The following is an 18,202-nucleotide window of genomic DNA, read 5'->3' as shown; positions in this document are numbered from 1 at the left end:
CTCCCTCTGTTCCTGCGGAGCACTGGCCTCGTGCAGCTCAGAGCCCAGAGAAGCAAGACTACGTACTCCGGACAGGGCTCACTTACCGGGAGCCAGCCAGCTGGTGGGGGGGCCCCGGTGATTGGTGTCACGTGCCGGGGACCCCACCATGTCCTTCTCCATCACCACCTCAAAGTTGAGGATGAACATGATGACAGCCCCATCCTCGTTCTTCACAGGCACCACATCCACCAGACACAGGAAGCAGCTCCCTGCAGGGTGGGGAGAATATGCCACATGACACCAAGTGCACAGGGCACAGAGCCAGCCAGGATGGACTCCAGACCCAAAGGGTCCATCCATTTCTGCCTCCCCTGCAGCCCCACCCACAACTCCCCCGCTCCCCTCCAGCATTCCTGCCCCCATCATGCACCCTGCCAGTCTGGGCTCCATCCCTCACTGTATCTGTCCCAGCTTCCTGGGTACATCTTTCCCTCCTTGCCTAGATTCTTTCTCTTACCCTCCTTCCCTATGTGTATTTTTTATCACTGGCTTATGATCATTTCTTCCTCCATACTTCCACCTCAGTTTTCCTGTCCTCTCAATGTATCTTTGCTTTTTTCTCATTCAAGGCAGTGTTGCCTCGTGGTCAAGTCCACCGGCTTTAGGCCCAGAATCTCTGGGCTCAGATCCCACTTCTGCAGCTTAATGACGTCTGCATTCTTCTTAAGTTATTTAACATCCCTGTGCCTCGTTTTCCTCACTTATAAAGTAGGGATTATAATGATTCTTTTCTCACTGGTTGCAAAGATTAAATAAGTTGGCACGTGCTGAGAGCTTGGGGCCAGGTCTGGCATGCACTGAACACCACAGTTGACCATGGCTATGTGTCCCTGTCTCTGTTCCCTCTAGATTAGCTCCCAGCCGTTGTCAGTCCACAATGAGATAAGTAGAGACGTTGAAAGGAAGAGTTTCAAGACCTTTACAGCTATTTGGCATTGCCACGGTATCTAAGCATGCCACCTTGTATTTCACAAAAGTACTTTCCTGTGACATGGTAGAAATAAACTAATAAACTTCTAGCTCTTTCATCTTAACTTTCTTTGTGTTCTTGATTTTCTCCCTCTCTGTCTCTGTCCACAGAGCCTCTTTACTGGGCCAGGTCAGCTCACCCCTCCATCTGGGCTCCTATGGCACACCTGGGCCCCACCCCACTGATCTCTGAAAGAGACCACTGAGTTCTAGCCTCATCTCAGCTCTGCCCAGGTCCCAGGCATGCTCCTCAGCTCCTCCTCTTCCTGAGGTGAGTGGAGTCCTTTCCTATCTGTCCACTGGTCTTCTCTGCCTCCCAGTGTCCACATTGCCTCTGTGGGGCCTGGCATCTGGCATAACACATCTTGGGAGCCAGTGCTGGCTCACAGTGTCAGTAGCCAGGCAACGGTGACATGGAGGAGGTGGTCACCAATGGAGAAGAAGTGAGGGGTGATGAGTCACGTGGTACCATCCCGTCTCTAGTGACCCAGCCTCAGCTGTCCCTCATGCTCACCTCTATTTCCAAGAGCTTCCTCGGGCTAGTCTCCCTTCCCTCTGACCCTCCCCCTCACTCCCCCCTGTAATGGCAGTGGTGATGTGAGAGGGCGGGGCAGGGACTTGAAGCAGTGCTGGAGGCCTCCAGCCAGGCCTGGGGGGCTGAGTGTGGGGAGGCGGGGAGCAGAGCTGGCTGTGGCGAGCAGACTGGGTGGAAGGGCCTGGCTCCTTTAAGATGCTGGCTGGGTTCAGCGCCGACAGGCAGGAGATGAGGCTGGCACTGAAGCAGCCCAGGGATTCTAGCACTGGTCTAGAATCAGCCACGGGGTCCTCTAGTGGAAAAGGTCTTCTGAGACCAACTTCACAGGACGGTGCCGAGGTAAGAGCTGAACCCAGGGGGAGCTGGTCAGGAAACCTCTGCGCCACCCGACAGCCCTTCCACTCACCGCATCCCAGGCTCTGCACAAGGGACCTGAGCTCAGGGGCTCTGTGTGGGTCTCCCTCCTGCAGCTGCTCTTGTCCCCTGACCTCCGGCCTCTGACATAGAGCTGTGGTATTGGAGCTGCAGGGGGCTGGGCCCAGCTGGAGACCATTTGGCACCCAGACAGTCCGCCTGGAGTTTATGCCCTAATATGGTGATGGCCGGCAGCGGTCTGAATAGAGACTGGCCTCCTCAGGACTCAGGAGAGGCCAGCGACCAGGAAACCTCAGCCCTGGAGACCCCAGAATCCACCCTGGGCACCCCAGTGATCCAGGCCCTGATTGATGGCCCTCACCAGGAAACCCGTCTCAGAGAGGTCTAGAGTCTGGAACATGGAAGATGGCCCCAACCCTTCCAGAAAGATTGGGGTCTCTGTCCCCAAGACAAGGCCCCAGAAACACTGGCCTTGAGTCCTCAGAACCCCATTCCCATGTCAGTCCAGGCTACTCAGCAAAAGAAGCCAGCTCTGCATTCTAAGGCCTACCTAGCCCAGGACCTTGGCATCTCACAATCACCCTCCCCTTTCCAACATAAGCCTCCCTCCCATGCCAGACACCCTCACACAGAATCCTCACAGCCCCCTCCCTGTGTTGACATTCAAGAAATTTTTCCTTTCAAATAATCCAGTCAAAGATCTAGTTATTCCAAACACATGAACCCTGGCCCTGCTTGATGGCTGAAGGGGACACAGATGGGGACAGGGATGGGGATGGGGATGGGGATGGGGATGGGGATGGAAGGAAAGAACTCTAGGGGCTGAGTAGATCTGGCATCTCGAAGGCACTGTCCCACCTGCCAGGTTGGCCAGTCTTCCTTGAGCTGCCACATCACCCCCCCAAGCTCTTCAGCTTGGCCTGCTGGCTAGACCCCACTGACTAGCAGTATGGGGGACAGGGAGGTCAGCCAGGCTAGAGGTAGGAGCTGGAGCTGGGCAGTAGCACAAAGCAAACAGAAGTCTGTGGGCATTAAGATGCTCAACTTCCCAGCAGAGAAGCCACCTTGAGAGGCAGCGTCCACGCTGCACCGAGGGAGCATGGCTGGCAGGGCATACTCAACAGTCTTGCCTACTCCCTGGCCCCAGTGCCCACCCAGCCCCAGGCCTCCAGCCCACCACTCTTCTCCCCTCTCCTTCCAAGTCACCCTGTCTCCCACCAGTGGCTCAGCTTACCCAAGGCAGAGGTGGCCACAGGAAGGGCCACAAGGCCTGGCTGGGCAAGGTGCAGTTCCGCCAAGAGCCACTCTGTGGCAGGCACGGCCCACACTCCAAAGGCAGCCGAGCCTTCAGCTCTCAGGGAAGGAGCGGGCAGCCTGAAGGGTGTGGGACAGCTGGGAAGGGGGACAGCTGGGAGGTCAGATAGCCTTTGCCCATCGCGTTAGGACACTGAGCTTGTCACATACTGCGGAGTCCCAGGGTGCTCGCCTGCAACACAGACCCCCCCCCCACAGAGCTGGAGGGATACAATGACATAAGATCCATGTGGCTGGGAGCCTGGCTCAAAGAGGGCTCCACAGACTGGAGAAGGAAGAGAAGGAGGCGAGCAGATGGGTCTCGGCCATGGAGCAGACCCTGGGGCCAGCATGACTTATGTGGCTGATGACAAGACACATCCCACCACCCCTCCTCCAACCCCCAGCCCCAGCACAGCTGCAGAGACCTCACCTCAAGTGAAGCCTCCCCGCCCAACCCAGGCCTGCCTCCACCCCACGGGCCTCCCTGGGGATAGAGACAAGGAAAGGGGAGGCTGCTCTTTATACCTAAACCCTAGGTGCCTTTGGCCCTGCTGGCCAGGGTGAGGCACAGCAGGCACTCTCAGTAGGACTTCAGAGGACATGTGGCTCACTGCAGGTCACTGAGTGGGGACGGGGCAGCAGGAGGAACCCTGGGGAAGGAGCAGTTCTGGATGCATCCACATGTGGCAGAAACAGCTCATCTTGATTCCATGAAGATCCCCATCACTCAGGGCACAACACCTAGCTTGCTTTCATTTGGGGCCAACTCCTACTTGGGAGTATACCTGGGGGAGGCAACTGTCCGGGCCCCGCATCCAAACCCTCCCACGTCAGGGCTCCACCCAGTGTCCAAAACCCGATTTCCACCTCTAGACACCACTGGCCCAAGCCAGGCCCCAAGGGGAGCCACACGTGGCTTTATCAGGGGCCAGGCCTTATCTCTCAGGGCAGCGCCAGGCAGGGAAGAGGAGGCCTGTAGATGACCTGAGTGGCCTTGGGCAAGTTCCTGAGGTCAGTTCTTGGCTGAGGCCTCTGTAAATCAGTATCCTCGTGGCTCCTTCACAACCTCACGGACATCCCTGAGGATGTACAGGTGAAGCGTTCGGAGCAACATGACCACAAGACAGTCCTGGGGCCTGCCCTCGTGAGCCAGTGTTCAAAAGGACCACAGTTCAGCACACAGAACAAGACGGAAGAGGAGGAGGAGACAAACCAGATGGCAGGGGAGCCCTGGGGAGCTAAGCTCTCTGTCCTGGCCATCAGGAGACCGGGGCTCTTGCCCTCCCCCTCATTGGCTGTATGACTATGGGCAGGTCACCCACCTCTGAGATTAGACTCCCTGTGGGTTCCACAGGGACAAGTGATTCCCTCCCTGGGTGCCAGATGAGATGACAGATGGCCTTGTGAAAACATCCAGAGCCATAACTAGGCCTGGTGGCGGGTCCCTGCAGGGAAGGTGACCTCCAGCATCCTCACCCTGGCTGCCTCCCTGCCACGCTCCGAGCAGGAAGAGCTATGCCCAGAATGGGTCCAAAGTCACACTGAGGGCAGGAGGCTGGGGCTGCCGTCAGCCCTGTCCCCCGCCCCAGGCAGAGGCTGTCTCCCGAGCAGCCACCCAGGGCTGTGCAGTGTCAGGTTATATTTAGCCCGGTGGCGGCGACAGGACAATGCAGCGGGAGCTGCTCCTGGCCAGTGGCCACCATGTCACTAACACCACTCTTCGTGGGCAGCCAGGGGGCCCAGGGAAGGCTAGGGACGTTGCAGACCCAGGGGACAGAGTAGGGGAGTCTGAAGGGCCAGTAAATTAGTATGTGTGCACACATGTGTGTGCATGTGTGTACGTATGTGTGAATGCGTGTGCATGTGTGTGCACAGATGTATAACAGAGCATGTGTGTATCAGAGACAGAGACAGCTCTTGAGTCCAGGATCTGAGGAACGCTTGGGGGGCTCCAGCCAGGCCTGCCTGCCACAGAAGCAGCACCCCTAGACAGAACCCTCCACCTGCACTTCCGGCCAGACCCTGCCAGTGATTGTCTGAATGGGGCCAAGAGCCCCTGCCATCATATCATCTCCACCTGCCACCAAACCTGCAGTCCGTGGCACAGCTGAGCAGTCTCTACCACCACTACAATACCTCAAGAGGCCAGCTCTGCCCAGGAAAGCTGAAGCCTGCTCTGCTGCCAGTCTCCTGGTGCCACCCCGCCTCTCCAGCCACAACCTCATGTGGTAAGAACCAGGAGTCATACCTCCTGCCCTCCTGCCAAGAAGCCCCGGGAAGGTGAGACAAGGTCACCCTGACCTGGGAAGCTGCTCGGGGGCTCCACTCACAGTTCTAGTGGCCACCTCAGCACCCTGCCACCCCCAGCTTCCTCTCCCCTCCTGCTCCCTCTTCCTCCAACTCCCCATGGTGCTTCCTGGACCCCTCTGTAGGGGTTATCCTGACTGCTCCACCTGGCCTACAAGGTTGCTTCTCTCTAGGAACATGTCCAAAACCACACCTCTTACACAGGAGATCATCACAGGCTAGATTCTGGGGAGAGCTTCTCCCCAGCCAAGAGTCAGGGCCTGAGGCCAGGAAAACCCTCTTCAGGGGAGGTACTGGGTGATCAGCCTGGAAGGACTACTAGTGGCCTCAGGGGTGGTAACAGTTATGGCAGGTGTGGACAAGCCATGTCCCTATTTTCTCACCTCCCTTCCAGATCCAGGGACACAGACCATCCTTTCAGGACAGAATTTGTCTGTCTCAAAGCCACAGAAGCCCCTGTCCTAGGTCTGGACAGCAGACAGAACCACCATGGGAAATCAGGTATCTTTCCCTGAAGCAACAGTCAATGGTTATGATGGAACAGAGGATGCTGCTAGGAACCTAGGCAAGGGGCAGGGGGAAAAGTGGAAACTATACCAGCTGGGTACCCTCCAGCCCCCCTTCACTGTGACCCCACACACAGCCTGCCACAGGGAACAAGGGCAACACAGAGCTGCCACTGCCCATCAGGGGGCAATCCTGTGGTCCCTGCCCTCCTCTGGTGCTCCATCATGGCTCCCAGCATACCCCAGAGGGCCTGGGGAGCCCTGATAAAGCCTGTCCCAATTCCAGTTCTGCCATGGCAGGCTTTATCAAGCAGCCCACAGCTTCTTGGTCATTAAACCAATAGTGCAATTTCTCCCTGGCTTGCCCTCCCATGGGGCTCTGTGGACCATACCCAAGCAAACACAAGTGCTGGTGCAGACCCCTGAGAAGGCAGGTTGAGCACATGACAACGACCCAGACATAAACAAGAAAACGGCATTATCTACCGACAACAGGGTCATCTCCCTAGAGAGGGGACAAAATCAACAGATAAGCAATTAGGACTCAGGAGAGAGCTCAGCAAGCATGCTAGATACAAGATCGACCCACGAATACAGACAGCATTCCTCACCAGCAGCCAGCAGCAACTAGAAAATACAGTGAAAAGTAAAAGATTTGATTCCGTAGCAATACAAACCATAAAATATCTAGGAATCGACCAAGAAAGCCCACATGGGAAAACAACCAAACTCACATAAAAGAAACAGAAATGGTCTGGTAAGTGGAAGGACAGTTCTGGCTCTTGACTGGACAAATATCATAGCTATGTCAATCCCCCTAAATCAACTTACAAAACTAATCTAATTCCAATCAAGAGTCTAGTGTTTTTTGATTTGGGGGTTTGTGTGTGGTTTTTGTTGTTGTTGTTATTTGTTTGTTTGTTTTTCCTTTCAGGAACCTAATAAAGTTTCTCCAAAATCTATAAAGAAGAGGAGCCAGGAACAGCCAGGTCAACCTTTGAAAAGAATAGAGGGAGCATAAGGTGCACTGCACACTCTGGTTTTGTGGTTGTTCTGTTGTTTTTAAATGTGGTTCTGATGCAAAAACATACAAATAACTATTTGGAACACAACAGAATGCTCAGAGACAGATCCATGGCTATGTGGGAAGTTAATCCATTCTAAAGGTGGCCCCACAAATCAATGGAAAAACACAGACTAGATGTGTTGGGAAAGTTGGCTCATTGCATGGAAAAAAATAAAACCTGATCCCTGCTTGACACCACGACACCACATCTGAGAAAGGCTCAGGATGGATTCCAAACCCAAGTGAAAAAGGTGAAACAATTAAATTAACAGAAGAAAGGTAGATCTTTGCAACCTCCAGAGAGTGATTAATATCCTCAACAGGCTTTAAAAGCACAAGCAAAGCTAAAACTCAATGATTTATTTTATCAATATTAAGCATAATAGGGATAAATTGAACAGGAACTGAAAGGGAGAAGATATTTACAATATCTTGATTCAACAAGAACTTAACATCTGATATATACTGATTTTTTTTTTTTTTTTGAGTACTGGGAACTGAACCCAGGTGCTTTATGAGTGAACTATATCTCTAGCCCTAAAAAGAGACAGTGTCTCGCCAAGTGGCTGATGCTGGTCTTGAACTTGCAATCTTCCTGCTTCAGCCTCCCTAGTCACTGGGATTATAGGTGTACACCACCTTATCCAAATATACTGAATATTTAAATGTATGCATTTGTGTTTTTAGAATATTTAAGCAATTCCTGCAGATCCACAGAAATGAAAGGCAGCAACCTCAACAGGAAAATGAGCTAAGGACATAAGTAAACAATTCACAGGAAAGTAAACCTACAGGGCTGTCAAGCCTAAGAGATATTTGGACTCGCTAAAAATCAAAGAAATGCAAATTAAAGCAACAAGATTTCACTTTCACGTATGAGATTGGAAAAAATTAGGAAGGTGGATAAAGCCAAGAATGGTAGGGGTAGATGGTTCTCATGCTCCATTTAGGAGAATGACAACCGGAACAGCTGTTTGAATGGGTCTGGTTAGTTGAGAGTCCATATGTCCTGTGACCTGACACCTTCATTTCTGGGCAGGTATCACATGACATCCTCACACAAGTCTGGAAGAGCCCATGTATAAGGATGTTTGCTGCAGTATCCCTTCTGGTGGGAGAGACGTTGAGACAATCTGGGATCCTTCCCTGGGAGAGTGGGCAGGTAAGACACAGTGGATACACACCCCAGAATGGGAAGCCACAGACCAGACATCTGGTGGGGAAGGTGGATATGGTAAGCTCATTCTGCAGCCCAACTGGACTTAAAGACACACTCCTGTGTCAGAAAAGTGAACACCAGAATACAATATATAACACAGTATCATTTACATAAATTAAATCTATATGCATCTACCCAGACAAAATACACATTTGCAAGAACATATGCAAGCAACACATTCACAGTAAGTACACTTGAATGGTTGCCTGCAGGGAGCCTAAGGAGACCAGAGAGTGAAACAAAAGGGAAAAGGTAAAAATAAAATGAAAGAGAAAGGGTAAAAGAACATTCTCATGAGTGTTATGCTTTCGGTAATTTGGGGAGCTGGGCCAGCGGAGGCCTAGGGAGGGAGAGGAGAGGCAGGCAGGGGTGCTCAGCAGGGTGCAGGGCAGGTAGCTGCTCCCACCATCTGACAGCAAGACCTGGTGCCACAGGGTGACGGCCTGCTGAATGGCAAGTAGAGTGAGCCTTGAGATTGGCATGCTGCTTGCGGGTGTCTGTACTTCTGGAGGAACACCCTCACCCCCGCAGCACGGGGACAGGCACTATGATCCCACTTAGGAACTGAGGACCCAGATTCTCAGACCCAAGCTAAACCCTGGTTTCCTGAGGCCATAAGCCCCAACTCATCCCCAAAGGGCCTCCAGGCAAGCAGCCTGAACACAGGAGATCCACACTGAGTAGGGCTCTAGAAATGGCGACACCTTGGGCCCCTGCCAGCCGGATAAACCCAGGCCAGTCCCTCAGCCTTTTCGAACAAGAGTGCCCCCATCCCATAAAATGACCAGGGAATCCTGTTTCTGAAAGAGCTGGGAGGCAGTCTGTGCCAAGGGAAGGGCTCCCAGTTTGCAAACTGTAAAGCAGGATTACAACAGTGAGTGCACCCATGAGCTGTCCAGCAGCTGCCATCTCTTGTCCCAGCTGTACTCCATGCCCCACCTCAAGCCTTCTTGATCCTCCTAAGTGAGGAGGCCAGGAGCCCTCAGATACCTTCCCTGGACCCACTATGTCTCCCACACAGCAACACTAGAGGACTTCCAGCTTTCCCAGTACTACCTCAGGCCACCTCCACCTGCTCCCACCTTCCTCTATCCCTGATGGCCTCCTCATCCTCTGTCATCCTGCCCAGCCTGATATAAGACTATTGCAAAGCTTTTCATATGGTGAAAGACTAAGGCCCAGAGATGAGAAGTGATTTGCCCATAGTCACACAGCAAGTCTGTAACAGAGCCAGAAATGGCCCCCAAGTTACCTGACTTGCAGCATTGGTCTTCTACCACACAGACCTGCCCACCTCATTCATTCATTCAGCAAACACATACAGGTACTGACCCTCCCACTATGCACCAGGCATGCAGATACCACAGAGAACAAAACTAACAGACTACCTCTACCTTCATGGAGCCTGGTGGGGAAGGTGGATATGGTAAGCTCATTCAGCCCTGGAGAGTCAGCCTGAGCCTCCGAGCGCCTCTAGGCCAGCAGACAAGAGGCCACTCAGGACAGAGTTACTCAAGGCCAGCCCCAATACACAGCACAAAGGTCTTCATGAGTAAAGAGCTGCCCATGTACCTCCCATGCTTGCTACCTGTCCCAGAGGTCCCTCCCGGCTCCTTGCTAACCCTAACCCCAGGCCTCCTGGCCTGTCAGGGAGGGAAATTCTGCTAAGCCCCTCATCTAAGAAGGCAAACACTGCCCACGTTTCTGCCTACACAGAAGGGCAACAAGAGTGTTTTTAAAGAAAAAGGGACAATTCTCAGCCCAAGTATGAGTTCTCTTAGGGGGTGTTTCAGGCACCCTTGGGGAAATAAATAAGCATATAAGGGCTTTCTTGAACCCCTCAAATCAAACAGCACAGGAAGCCACCTCTGGGCAGAAAAGAGGCTCACGCTCACCCCATCCCACGCCTCCAAGTTGGCCCTCCTACTGCCCCCCCATTCCTCCTCCCCAGAGCCCAAGGCCACTGTCAACTCTGTTTCCACCCCAGACAGCTCTGCACAAATATTTACATAGCTCCTCCCGGGGGCTTCAGCAGACACAACACGGAGGAGCCACCCTCCCACACTCTCCAGGCCCTGGGTACACCGAGGGTAACAGCACCCCTCCATCCATAGGCCTGCCTCACCCTGGGTGGGTCTCGACAGGAAGCCCCCCAACAGCCAGGACAGCCCACCACAGCAGAGCTCAGAAGCTAAGTGCTCAATGGAGAGAGGCAGCCAGTCTCTGAGAGCATGCCCAGCACCCCAACAACCCTGCAGGTGCTCTCACCTGCCCATCTCCAGGTCCTGGCCAGGATGACATCTAAGATGAAGCCCCACAATGGCTTCAGCCTCACTGTAAAATGCTCCCTTCCATCTAAGCTCCCAGATCCTCCTGGAATCACTCTGGGTGCCTTTCCTGGACACCCAGTCAAAACAGCCAACCTCTGATCCCCCTGCCCTCCCAGTCTCAAGGTTTCCCACTTTGAAAAGAAGCTTCCTTTTTACCAGTTTAGACCAGTGCAAGGTGTGGAGCTGCAGGGGAGGTGAAGTGGACATCTGATTTGGAGAAGGAAGGCCTTGGCATAACAGAGCAGGGCCTCTGATTCGAGGGGACAGGGACGGGTGGGAGTGTGAGAAGAGAACCAGAAGAGATGGCCTGGGGTGTGGAGGATGGCAGGAGGCCAATGGCATGAGGCTAGTACCAGCAGGAGCACCTGAGAGGCTGGGGTCCAAGTTGGGGATAAGAGTATCCCAGTGGGTATGGGGTCACCTCTGGGGCTCTGGGGTCACAGCACACTGAGGAGCAGGTCTGGACCTCAGGTCCCACCCCTCCCTGTAGCCTCAGAGTCAGTTGTTGCAGTTGGGGCCCTCTGACCTTGTTGTCATGGCAACTGGCCTGCAGCTGGAGTGGAGAAGCTAATAGACTCTTCTCCAGAGACACCCCTCTCCCCACCCACGCACAGGCTCCTGGGGACACAGGGACATAGAAACAGGACCAAAATAGTCAGAGGTATGGGGAGACACAGACTTCCAGACAGAGCCCCATAGAGGAGAGGGAGAGAAACAAGAGGAAGGCTCAGGGGTGCTGAAGGAAGAAGAGAGAGAGAGAAAAAGAAGTAAAGAAGGAGAGAGAGGGAAAAAGAAGTAAAAACCAAAGGGACAGAATCAACTAGTCAGGGCAGGTGCTGAGAGAATGGGACACAGCAGGCAGCAAAGCACAGTGATGGGCAGGCAGCCCAGAGATGGGAACAAAGAGCAGAGAATGGAAGGGAGAGAGAAGGGACTTCCTCCGGCCTGGTAGAGGAAGAGACACACCTGCCCCAGCTATGGTAGTGTCTGAGCACAGGTTGTACTCAGCTAACACCTGCTGCCCAAGGTACCTCCCGGCCTGCCACCGCACACTACTGGGCTGAGCTTGCAAATCCATCTTAATCCTGGGCTTGACTTTAAGGGGCATCACACAGGGCCAGCAAAGCCTGGGCACGCTGTGTCTCTTCCTCCAGCCCACACTCCCCCAGTCTAGCCTCCCCACCTCCCAGCAGTCCCAGCAACTAAATAATGGGGCTGTCTGGCTCCAGGCCCTGAGACTGCACAGAGCTAGCTAGAGGCACGGACACAGCACAGCTGTCCTTGGTGGCGCCTGCCAGCAAAAAGCCCTGCCTCCTCCCTAGAGCTGCAGCCCTGGGACCCACTCCCTCAAGGCTAGCCAGGCAGAGACCCAGGGAAAGGCCTGAACAGAAACATGAGGTGACACTGGCCTTTTTCCCCTCTGCCTCTCTGCTTGGACACCCAGCAATATGCACACATGTGGTCCAGGTCAGGCCACAGGATGGCACCAAGAACTGCATGTCTCAAATGAGAGAAGAGGGAGGTTGAAGAAATCTGTCTGCATCCTAGGCCTAGAGTGCCAGGATACATAGTGCCCCAGGTGGCCAAGGGCCAAGGCCAACCTGCCGGCTAACAGACCAGATGATACCTGATCCCCATGGAAACTAGACAACAGTAAAGAAGGGGCCAGGCAATAGCTGGCGTAGGGTTTTTCTGGGTCAGTGCCCCATTTGAAGTAGTAACCTGGAGAGGGGAAAAGCTTGAACTTGGACGGAGACCTGGGTTCTGCACCCACTCCCTGCACTGATATGCTGGTAACCAGACCGCTGCTCCCCAGTTTCTCCATCTGTAACTCAAGTGGACAAGATTAGGTAATCTTCAAGGTCACTAAGATCCCAGGATAGTGCCTCTGCAGAAGAGGTCCCACAGCATCCCTTCCCTTAAGGAGCTAGCCTGGGCCAGGAGAGAGGGCCAGGTCCCCCAGAAGGACCGCACGCTATGGCCAAAGACAAAACCACTCAGACTTCTCCTGCTAAGGGGCCAAATCCACCAGCAAAAGCAAGCAACATCCACAGCAGCACTGGCATGATGTTCGTGGAGGAAGAACCTGTTGCAGGCACTCTCTCAAAATCTCAGCCCCCTTGGGGTAAAATTGGGAGTTCATAACCCACTTCAATCTAATGTATGAAATATGATATGTCATGAGCTTTGTAATGTTGTGAACAACCAATAAAAAAAAAAAAATCTCAGCCCCCTAGTGAGGGTCCTACACTATCTCAGAAATGAAAACAGGCTCCAGAAGTCAACCAACTTGACCTAAGTCACATAATTTCTCACATTAGACCTGAACCCAGGATTGATGTGTTCATATTCTTTCATAAAACCAGTGGTTTGCAAACTTTTAAAATAAAAGTTTCACATAAAATAATGTGTAACTCTCTGATATGGTTTTCAATATGAGAGACAGCAAAACAGAGCAGGCAGGGCCCAAGTCAGACAAATGGGAATCCATTCCCAACCTGTCACTTTCCAGCTATGTGACTTTGGGGAATTTCTTAATTTCTCTGAACTTCAGTTTCTTCATCCATAAATTGAAGATAAAAATAGCATCTGCTTCTCAAGGCTGTTGAGAAGATTGCACAAGATAATGTAAGTGAACCCTGCAGCCCAGTGTCCAGGAGGTAAAACCTGCCCACTGCCTCAGGGTGTGCATCTAGCCTCATGGCCCCTGACTGCCTACCAGCAGAACCCCATGTGCTGTGAGCAAAGCCCTCTTCCACAGGGCTACAGTGGCCATGTTCTAGGGGTGCTGGCAACTGATGCCACAAACTGCCTGCCAGCAAAAAGCAGGGAGGTGAAGGATGTAAGCCTTTGCGGGGTGGTGTTGGCCCCTCCGGCACACATACTGGGGGGTTTGATGCTCACTGGCTTCCCTGCCCAGCAGGAGGCAGAATATGCAGGATTGTCCACAGTTGACAAGCTCCCCGTGGGCAAGATCTTGTCTATCCTGTGTGTCCCAGAGCCCAGCTCTAAGCCCGCTCAGAGGCAGGCAATAAATACATACTGGACACACAGTGGTGAGCAGCAGGGTTTAGGCAGTCCAAATGCGAGTTCCAGAGCTCTGTTCAGAGCTCTGTTCACTGTCCTCCGATGCCCACAGGCCTCTAGGCCCTCTGCATTTCCTCCCTGAGCGGAGCCCACCCCAACAAGACAGGCACAGAGTGGGAGCGGCCCGCCTGGCTCTGTTTATCCGCTCTCCGGAAACCCAGAGCAGCAGGGCTGGGAGGTGGTGGCTGAGCAGAGACACCTGGCGCAGGAGCGGGTGGAGGGGCGGGGCGTTCAGTAGCTGAGACAAAGGAAACTGAGGTCGTGGGTAGAGACACACACCTCCCTTCAAGTGCTGGTAAAGTGCTGGAGAGAAAGGCAGCGGGAGTGAGGCAGCAGTGAGCGAGCTAGAGTCCTGAAGTCCTCCCTGGCCTCACCTTCGGTGACATCTCTAGGTCCAGTCACCTGGCAGCGGCTACCCTAGCATAGCCAGATCCCTGTGACCGGATGTCAGGGCCCAGCCCCCCAGCCTGACCCAGGACCTCCATCCATACAGGCACCTGCCATCCCTGCCCCATCCCATTCCAACCCACCTAGCTACACATGCTCACACCTGCACTGGAGGAAGGAGCCAGAGGTGTCAAACCCTCAGCCAAGCAGCCTAAGAGCCCGTGGGCCACATAGAAAACTATCAGAGCAAGTGAGTGAAGACACAGACCCTGCCACCCCACTGGCACACGGACACGCCCCCACTTGGGTCCCCCCCCTACAGGACCCCGCGGGTTCACTAGCTGTCCCCTAGCCCTGGGTCCTGCCCCACCGGGGTTCCCCCCTCGGGTTCCCCACGTCACCCCTGCCTCATCCCTCTCAGCCCCGCCCTCTGGTCACGACCCCGCCCAGGCCCCGCCTACCATCTTTCCGGTAGAAGGCGATCTCCACTTTGCGCTCTTCGGCGCCGAGCAGGGCCTGCGCGATCTGCGCGGCGGCACGGCGCTGCGTGCGCGGCCCATGCAGGAAGTCGCAGGTGCAGGGCCGCTGCATCACCTCGGCCCGAGAGTAGCCGCACAGCTCACAGAAGCCGTCGTTGCAGTAGATGACGGCGCAGTTCTCCACCCTGGCGTTGGCGATGATGAACTTGCGGCCTGGGGGGGAGGGGATGAACAGGCACGTGAGCGGGGACCCCAGTCTCGCGGGTTCCCAGTTCTTCCCCACATTGTCTCACCACACACAGCTGTCCGGGCACTCCCCGCAGCGGGGAGCACGACGGGGACTGGAGTCCCCAGCAGTGGGCGAACGCAGCTGATCCCGACACAGGTGCCTCAAGCGGGGTACGGCCTGGTGGAGCGCCCCCTCCCTCCAGGCCCTTGGGGCTGGCTGCGTGGCTTCCCCGGGGCAGGCCGCCAGCGGCCCACCGCCCCCTCCGCGCCCGGAGTGAGGCCAGCCTGGGCGGGTGTCAGCAACGCGTGTCAGCAGCCGCCGCGGAGGAATAAACACTGGGCCCGGAGAGGGAGCCTGGGAAGGGCCAGAGATGGCGGCCAGCCTTCCCTTTGCATCAGCTCCTCTGACTTATTCCTCTTGATCCCTGCTCTCTAGGCTGGGGCATGGAGGCGGGGTAGGTGCTTCCTAGGAAATCATTCCATGTATCTGTAGACCCTGCCATGTCACTGCCTGCCAAGACTTCCAAGGGCAGTCAGGAGCTGGGGAGTGGGTACCAAAGAGGATGAGGGAAGTAACACGCAGAGCTCCTACAGTGCCTTATCTCACTTGGAACTCTGACAACCCGGTGAGGTAGGTGTCATCATCCTCACATTATGGATGAAGAAACAGGCTCAAGAGAAGTTCGGCACCATGCCCAAGTCCTATAGCTCATAAATGACAGTCAGCTTTTGAACCTTGTCTGGCACAAAGCAGAGGAACAGCTGAGGGTCACAGGAGGAAGCCCAAGGTCATAGGAAGCAAGGGAAGGGACCAGCAGCTCAAACCCAGGAAATTCCTAGAGCCCAGGGTTGGACCTGAGACACTGGCCCACTTGTAAGAAAACAGATCCTGGAAAGGGATGTGACCCCAAGGATATGAGAGGCCTTTCTCAGTGGCCCCATCAAGGAGAGAAGCCCCAATGGACCCATTTCGGCTAAACTAGACTCATCAAACCCATACTGCCTCAACAGCCAGGCTGGTGGGTGAGGTGCAGGCTGGCAGCAGCCTCAGCTTGTGCCAGGTAAGGTGCTCCAGGGATAAGAGCTTTCTATAAACAGAAGTTCCAGCCACTATGGCCTTTAATACTTGGCTTTCAGTAGCAGTTGGAATTCTCTTATCCTGTCCCGAGCAGGCACAGTCCTCAGGCTGCAGCCCTGGGCAATCCCCCTAGCAAGGCTCAGCCTACTGCAGAGACACCTGGCAGGTCCAGGCTCTCAGGATCTGGCCTCCTCCTGTCTTCCTGAGCCACCTTGCCCCTGGCCTCAAGGAAGTTACTTTGGAGTTGAGTCACCTTTTTGTCAATTCCCAAGGTCCCCCAAAACTCCCAGGCAGCCAATAACTCCAGGTCTCATGAAAAAAAAAAAAAAAAAAACACCTAACTCTGTCTCCATCCCTGCCTCAACCCAAGGCAAACCAGAGCACCAACCACAGAAGAAACACAGTCCCATGTCTTCACACCCAGGCCTGGGAGAGAAAAGCAAGTTTCTTAGAATGCAAGCCCCACCCCACCCCCACTCCTTTCACTGATATCCTAGAATACTGGGACAGAAGGAACCTGAAAAGCCCCTTTGCCCTGCACCCTTCTTCACAGATGTGGAAACTGAGACCCAGAAAAGTAAGGGTCACTCAAGGTCACTTGGCAGAGGTGGGACCAGAAGCCAGACCTTCTGAATCCCTCCTAGTCTTCCCAGGTTCTTCCCATGCCTACACAGCCTCCCCAGAACTTGTGGGAAGGAAAGCCCAGAGTTGCCCCTTACCCCCACCCTCCACCAATGTCAGACTCCACCCACTCAGGATCATACTGTTCCTCTGCTTGAGACAATGCTGCCCATCCAACTGACCCCTCCCTCCCCCCACCACAGTTACAAGCACGCGTTGTTCTACGCACACAGGGTCATGGGCAAGGAATGTCACCCTCTTCCCCACTCCCAGGGGCCTTGGCAGTCACACCCACTGTGGCACATGCAGACTTGGGGATAGGCACACAAATACCCAGAATTTTCACCTAACTTAGGACACTTTTGGAAGCCTCTCCTGTCAGGCCAGCATTAGGGGTGCTGTAAGTCCCCATAAAGGGGTTTGAGGATAATGCCCACAGCAGGAAAACCCACAACATAAGGACACCATAGGTAGCCTGTTTGCCTCAAAGCCCAACCTAAGTCCTAGGATGGGACCCCATGCTCTTGTAGCCTTATCAAAGGCACCTAATCACTGCCCATACAGGGTCAAACTCATGGGTGACACACTGGCTTAGGATCATGTATACATACCACACACACACACACACACACACACTCACACTCACTCACACTCACTCTCAAGAGCAGATTAGGCTCTGACCCTACATCCTTACTTTCCATCTATCACGTACAACCCTTTCAAAATTGGCACACACACTGTTCTTAGGGTCCCACAGTTTAAGTTACATACATTCTCATGTCTTTGCACACACACAGGCCCCATCCACTCCAGGCTCCCAGAATTGGGGACACATGCACACTCCCACCTCTCCTCCCTTCCATGCACGCTCAGGTGTCACATAGACTTTAGAATCCCAAAAGTCTGAGCTAAGCCTCCTGTCCCAAGCACCAAAAGCAGGCCCCTTAATCCCATACCCACGGACCCGGACCCTGGCTAGAGCGTTGGGGCCCACCAGCCCCCAGTGACTCGCACTTGGCGCTGCACACGGCCCGGGCACGCCCCCCCATCCACACACTAAAGAGCTCGACCCGCCCCCAAAACCCCCTCCCCGCCCAGCCCCCTCCCCCACTCACTCTGGCCCTCAAACTTGCGGATGATGGTGTCCAGGAAGGTGTTCTGCGGCGCGACGTGGCCCCTCCGCACAGGCATCCTGAGCCCATGGGCGGGCCGGGCGGGCCCCCACCCACCCCGGCCCGGCCCGGCCCAGCACTAGGCTTCGGGTGGCCTGGCCGGGCCGTGGTCTCCGCACCCTGCGACCAAGCTGAGCACGGGCGGGGCCGGGACTGGACTGTGGACGCCGGGTCCCGGGTGCTGGCTCCTAACCGCTGGCCGGGCCTGGAGCCGCTTAAGCTCCGGCCGCCCGCACACCTGTCTGCCAGCCTTGGCCGAGCCACGGGCCCCGCTCCGCCGCGTCTCAGCGCCGCGCTCCGCCCGCTCGAGCGCCGGGCTCCCGGCTCCCTCCCGCCCGCCGCCGCTGCCTCCGCGCCGACAGCCGCTCCGGCGCCCGCGGCTCGGGCAGCGCCTGCGGCTCAGCCCGGCCGCGGAAGGGTTAAGGCGGCGCGCGCCCCTCCGGCTCGGCCCCCGCCTCCCGGCCCCCTCCCGCCCGTCGCGCTCCCGCAGCGCCGCCCTCTCCCC

At 55.1% G+C, this 18,202-nt stretch overlaps 1 protein-coding gene across 1 annotated transcript in view; it reads right to left on the bottom strand.

Moving 5' to 3' along the window:
• Kcnh2 (potassium voltage-gated channel subfamily H member 2) overlaps window positions 1-17,716 on the bottom strand; it is a 31,868-nt gene extending 14,152 nt beyond the window's left edge. Inside the window, exons 1-3 of the mRNA XM_026379797.2 lie at window positions 17,641-17,716; window positions 14,581-14,811; window positions 87-251 (exon numbers count right to left, since the gene is read on the bottom strand). Coding sequence (XP_026235582.2) covers window positions 87-251; window positions 14,581-14,811; window positions 17,641-17,716 — 472 coding nt within the window. The remainder of the gene's footprint in view (window positions 1-86; window positions 252-14,580; window positions 14,812-17,640) is intronic.
• Between the last annotated feature and the right edge of the window lie 486 nt (window positions 17,717-18,202).

The sequence above is a fragment of the Urocitellus parryii genome, chromosome 3, assembly GCF_045843805.1.
Source record: "Urocitellus parryii isolate mUroPar1 chromosome 3, mUroPar1.hap1, whole genome shotgun sequence".
Taxonomy (NCBI): domain Eukaryota; kingdom Metazoa; phylum Chordata; class Mammalia; order Rodentia; family Sciuridae; genus Urocitellus; species Urocitellus parryii.
This window is presented reverse-complemented; position numbering and strand designations above follow the sequence as displayed.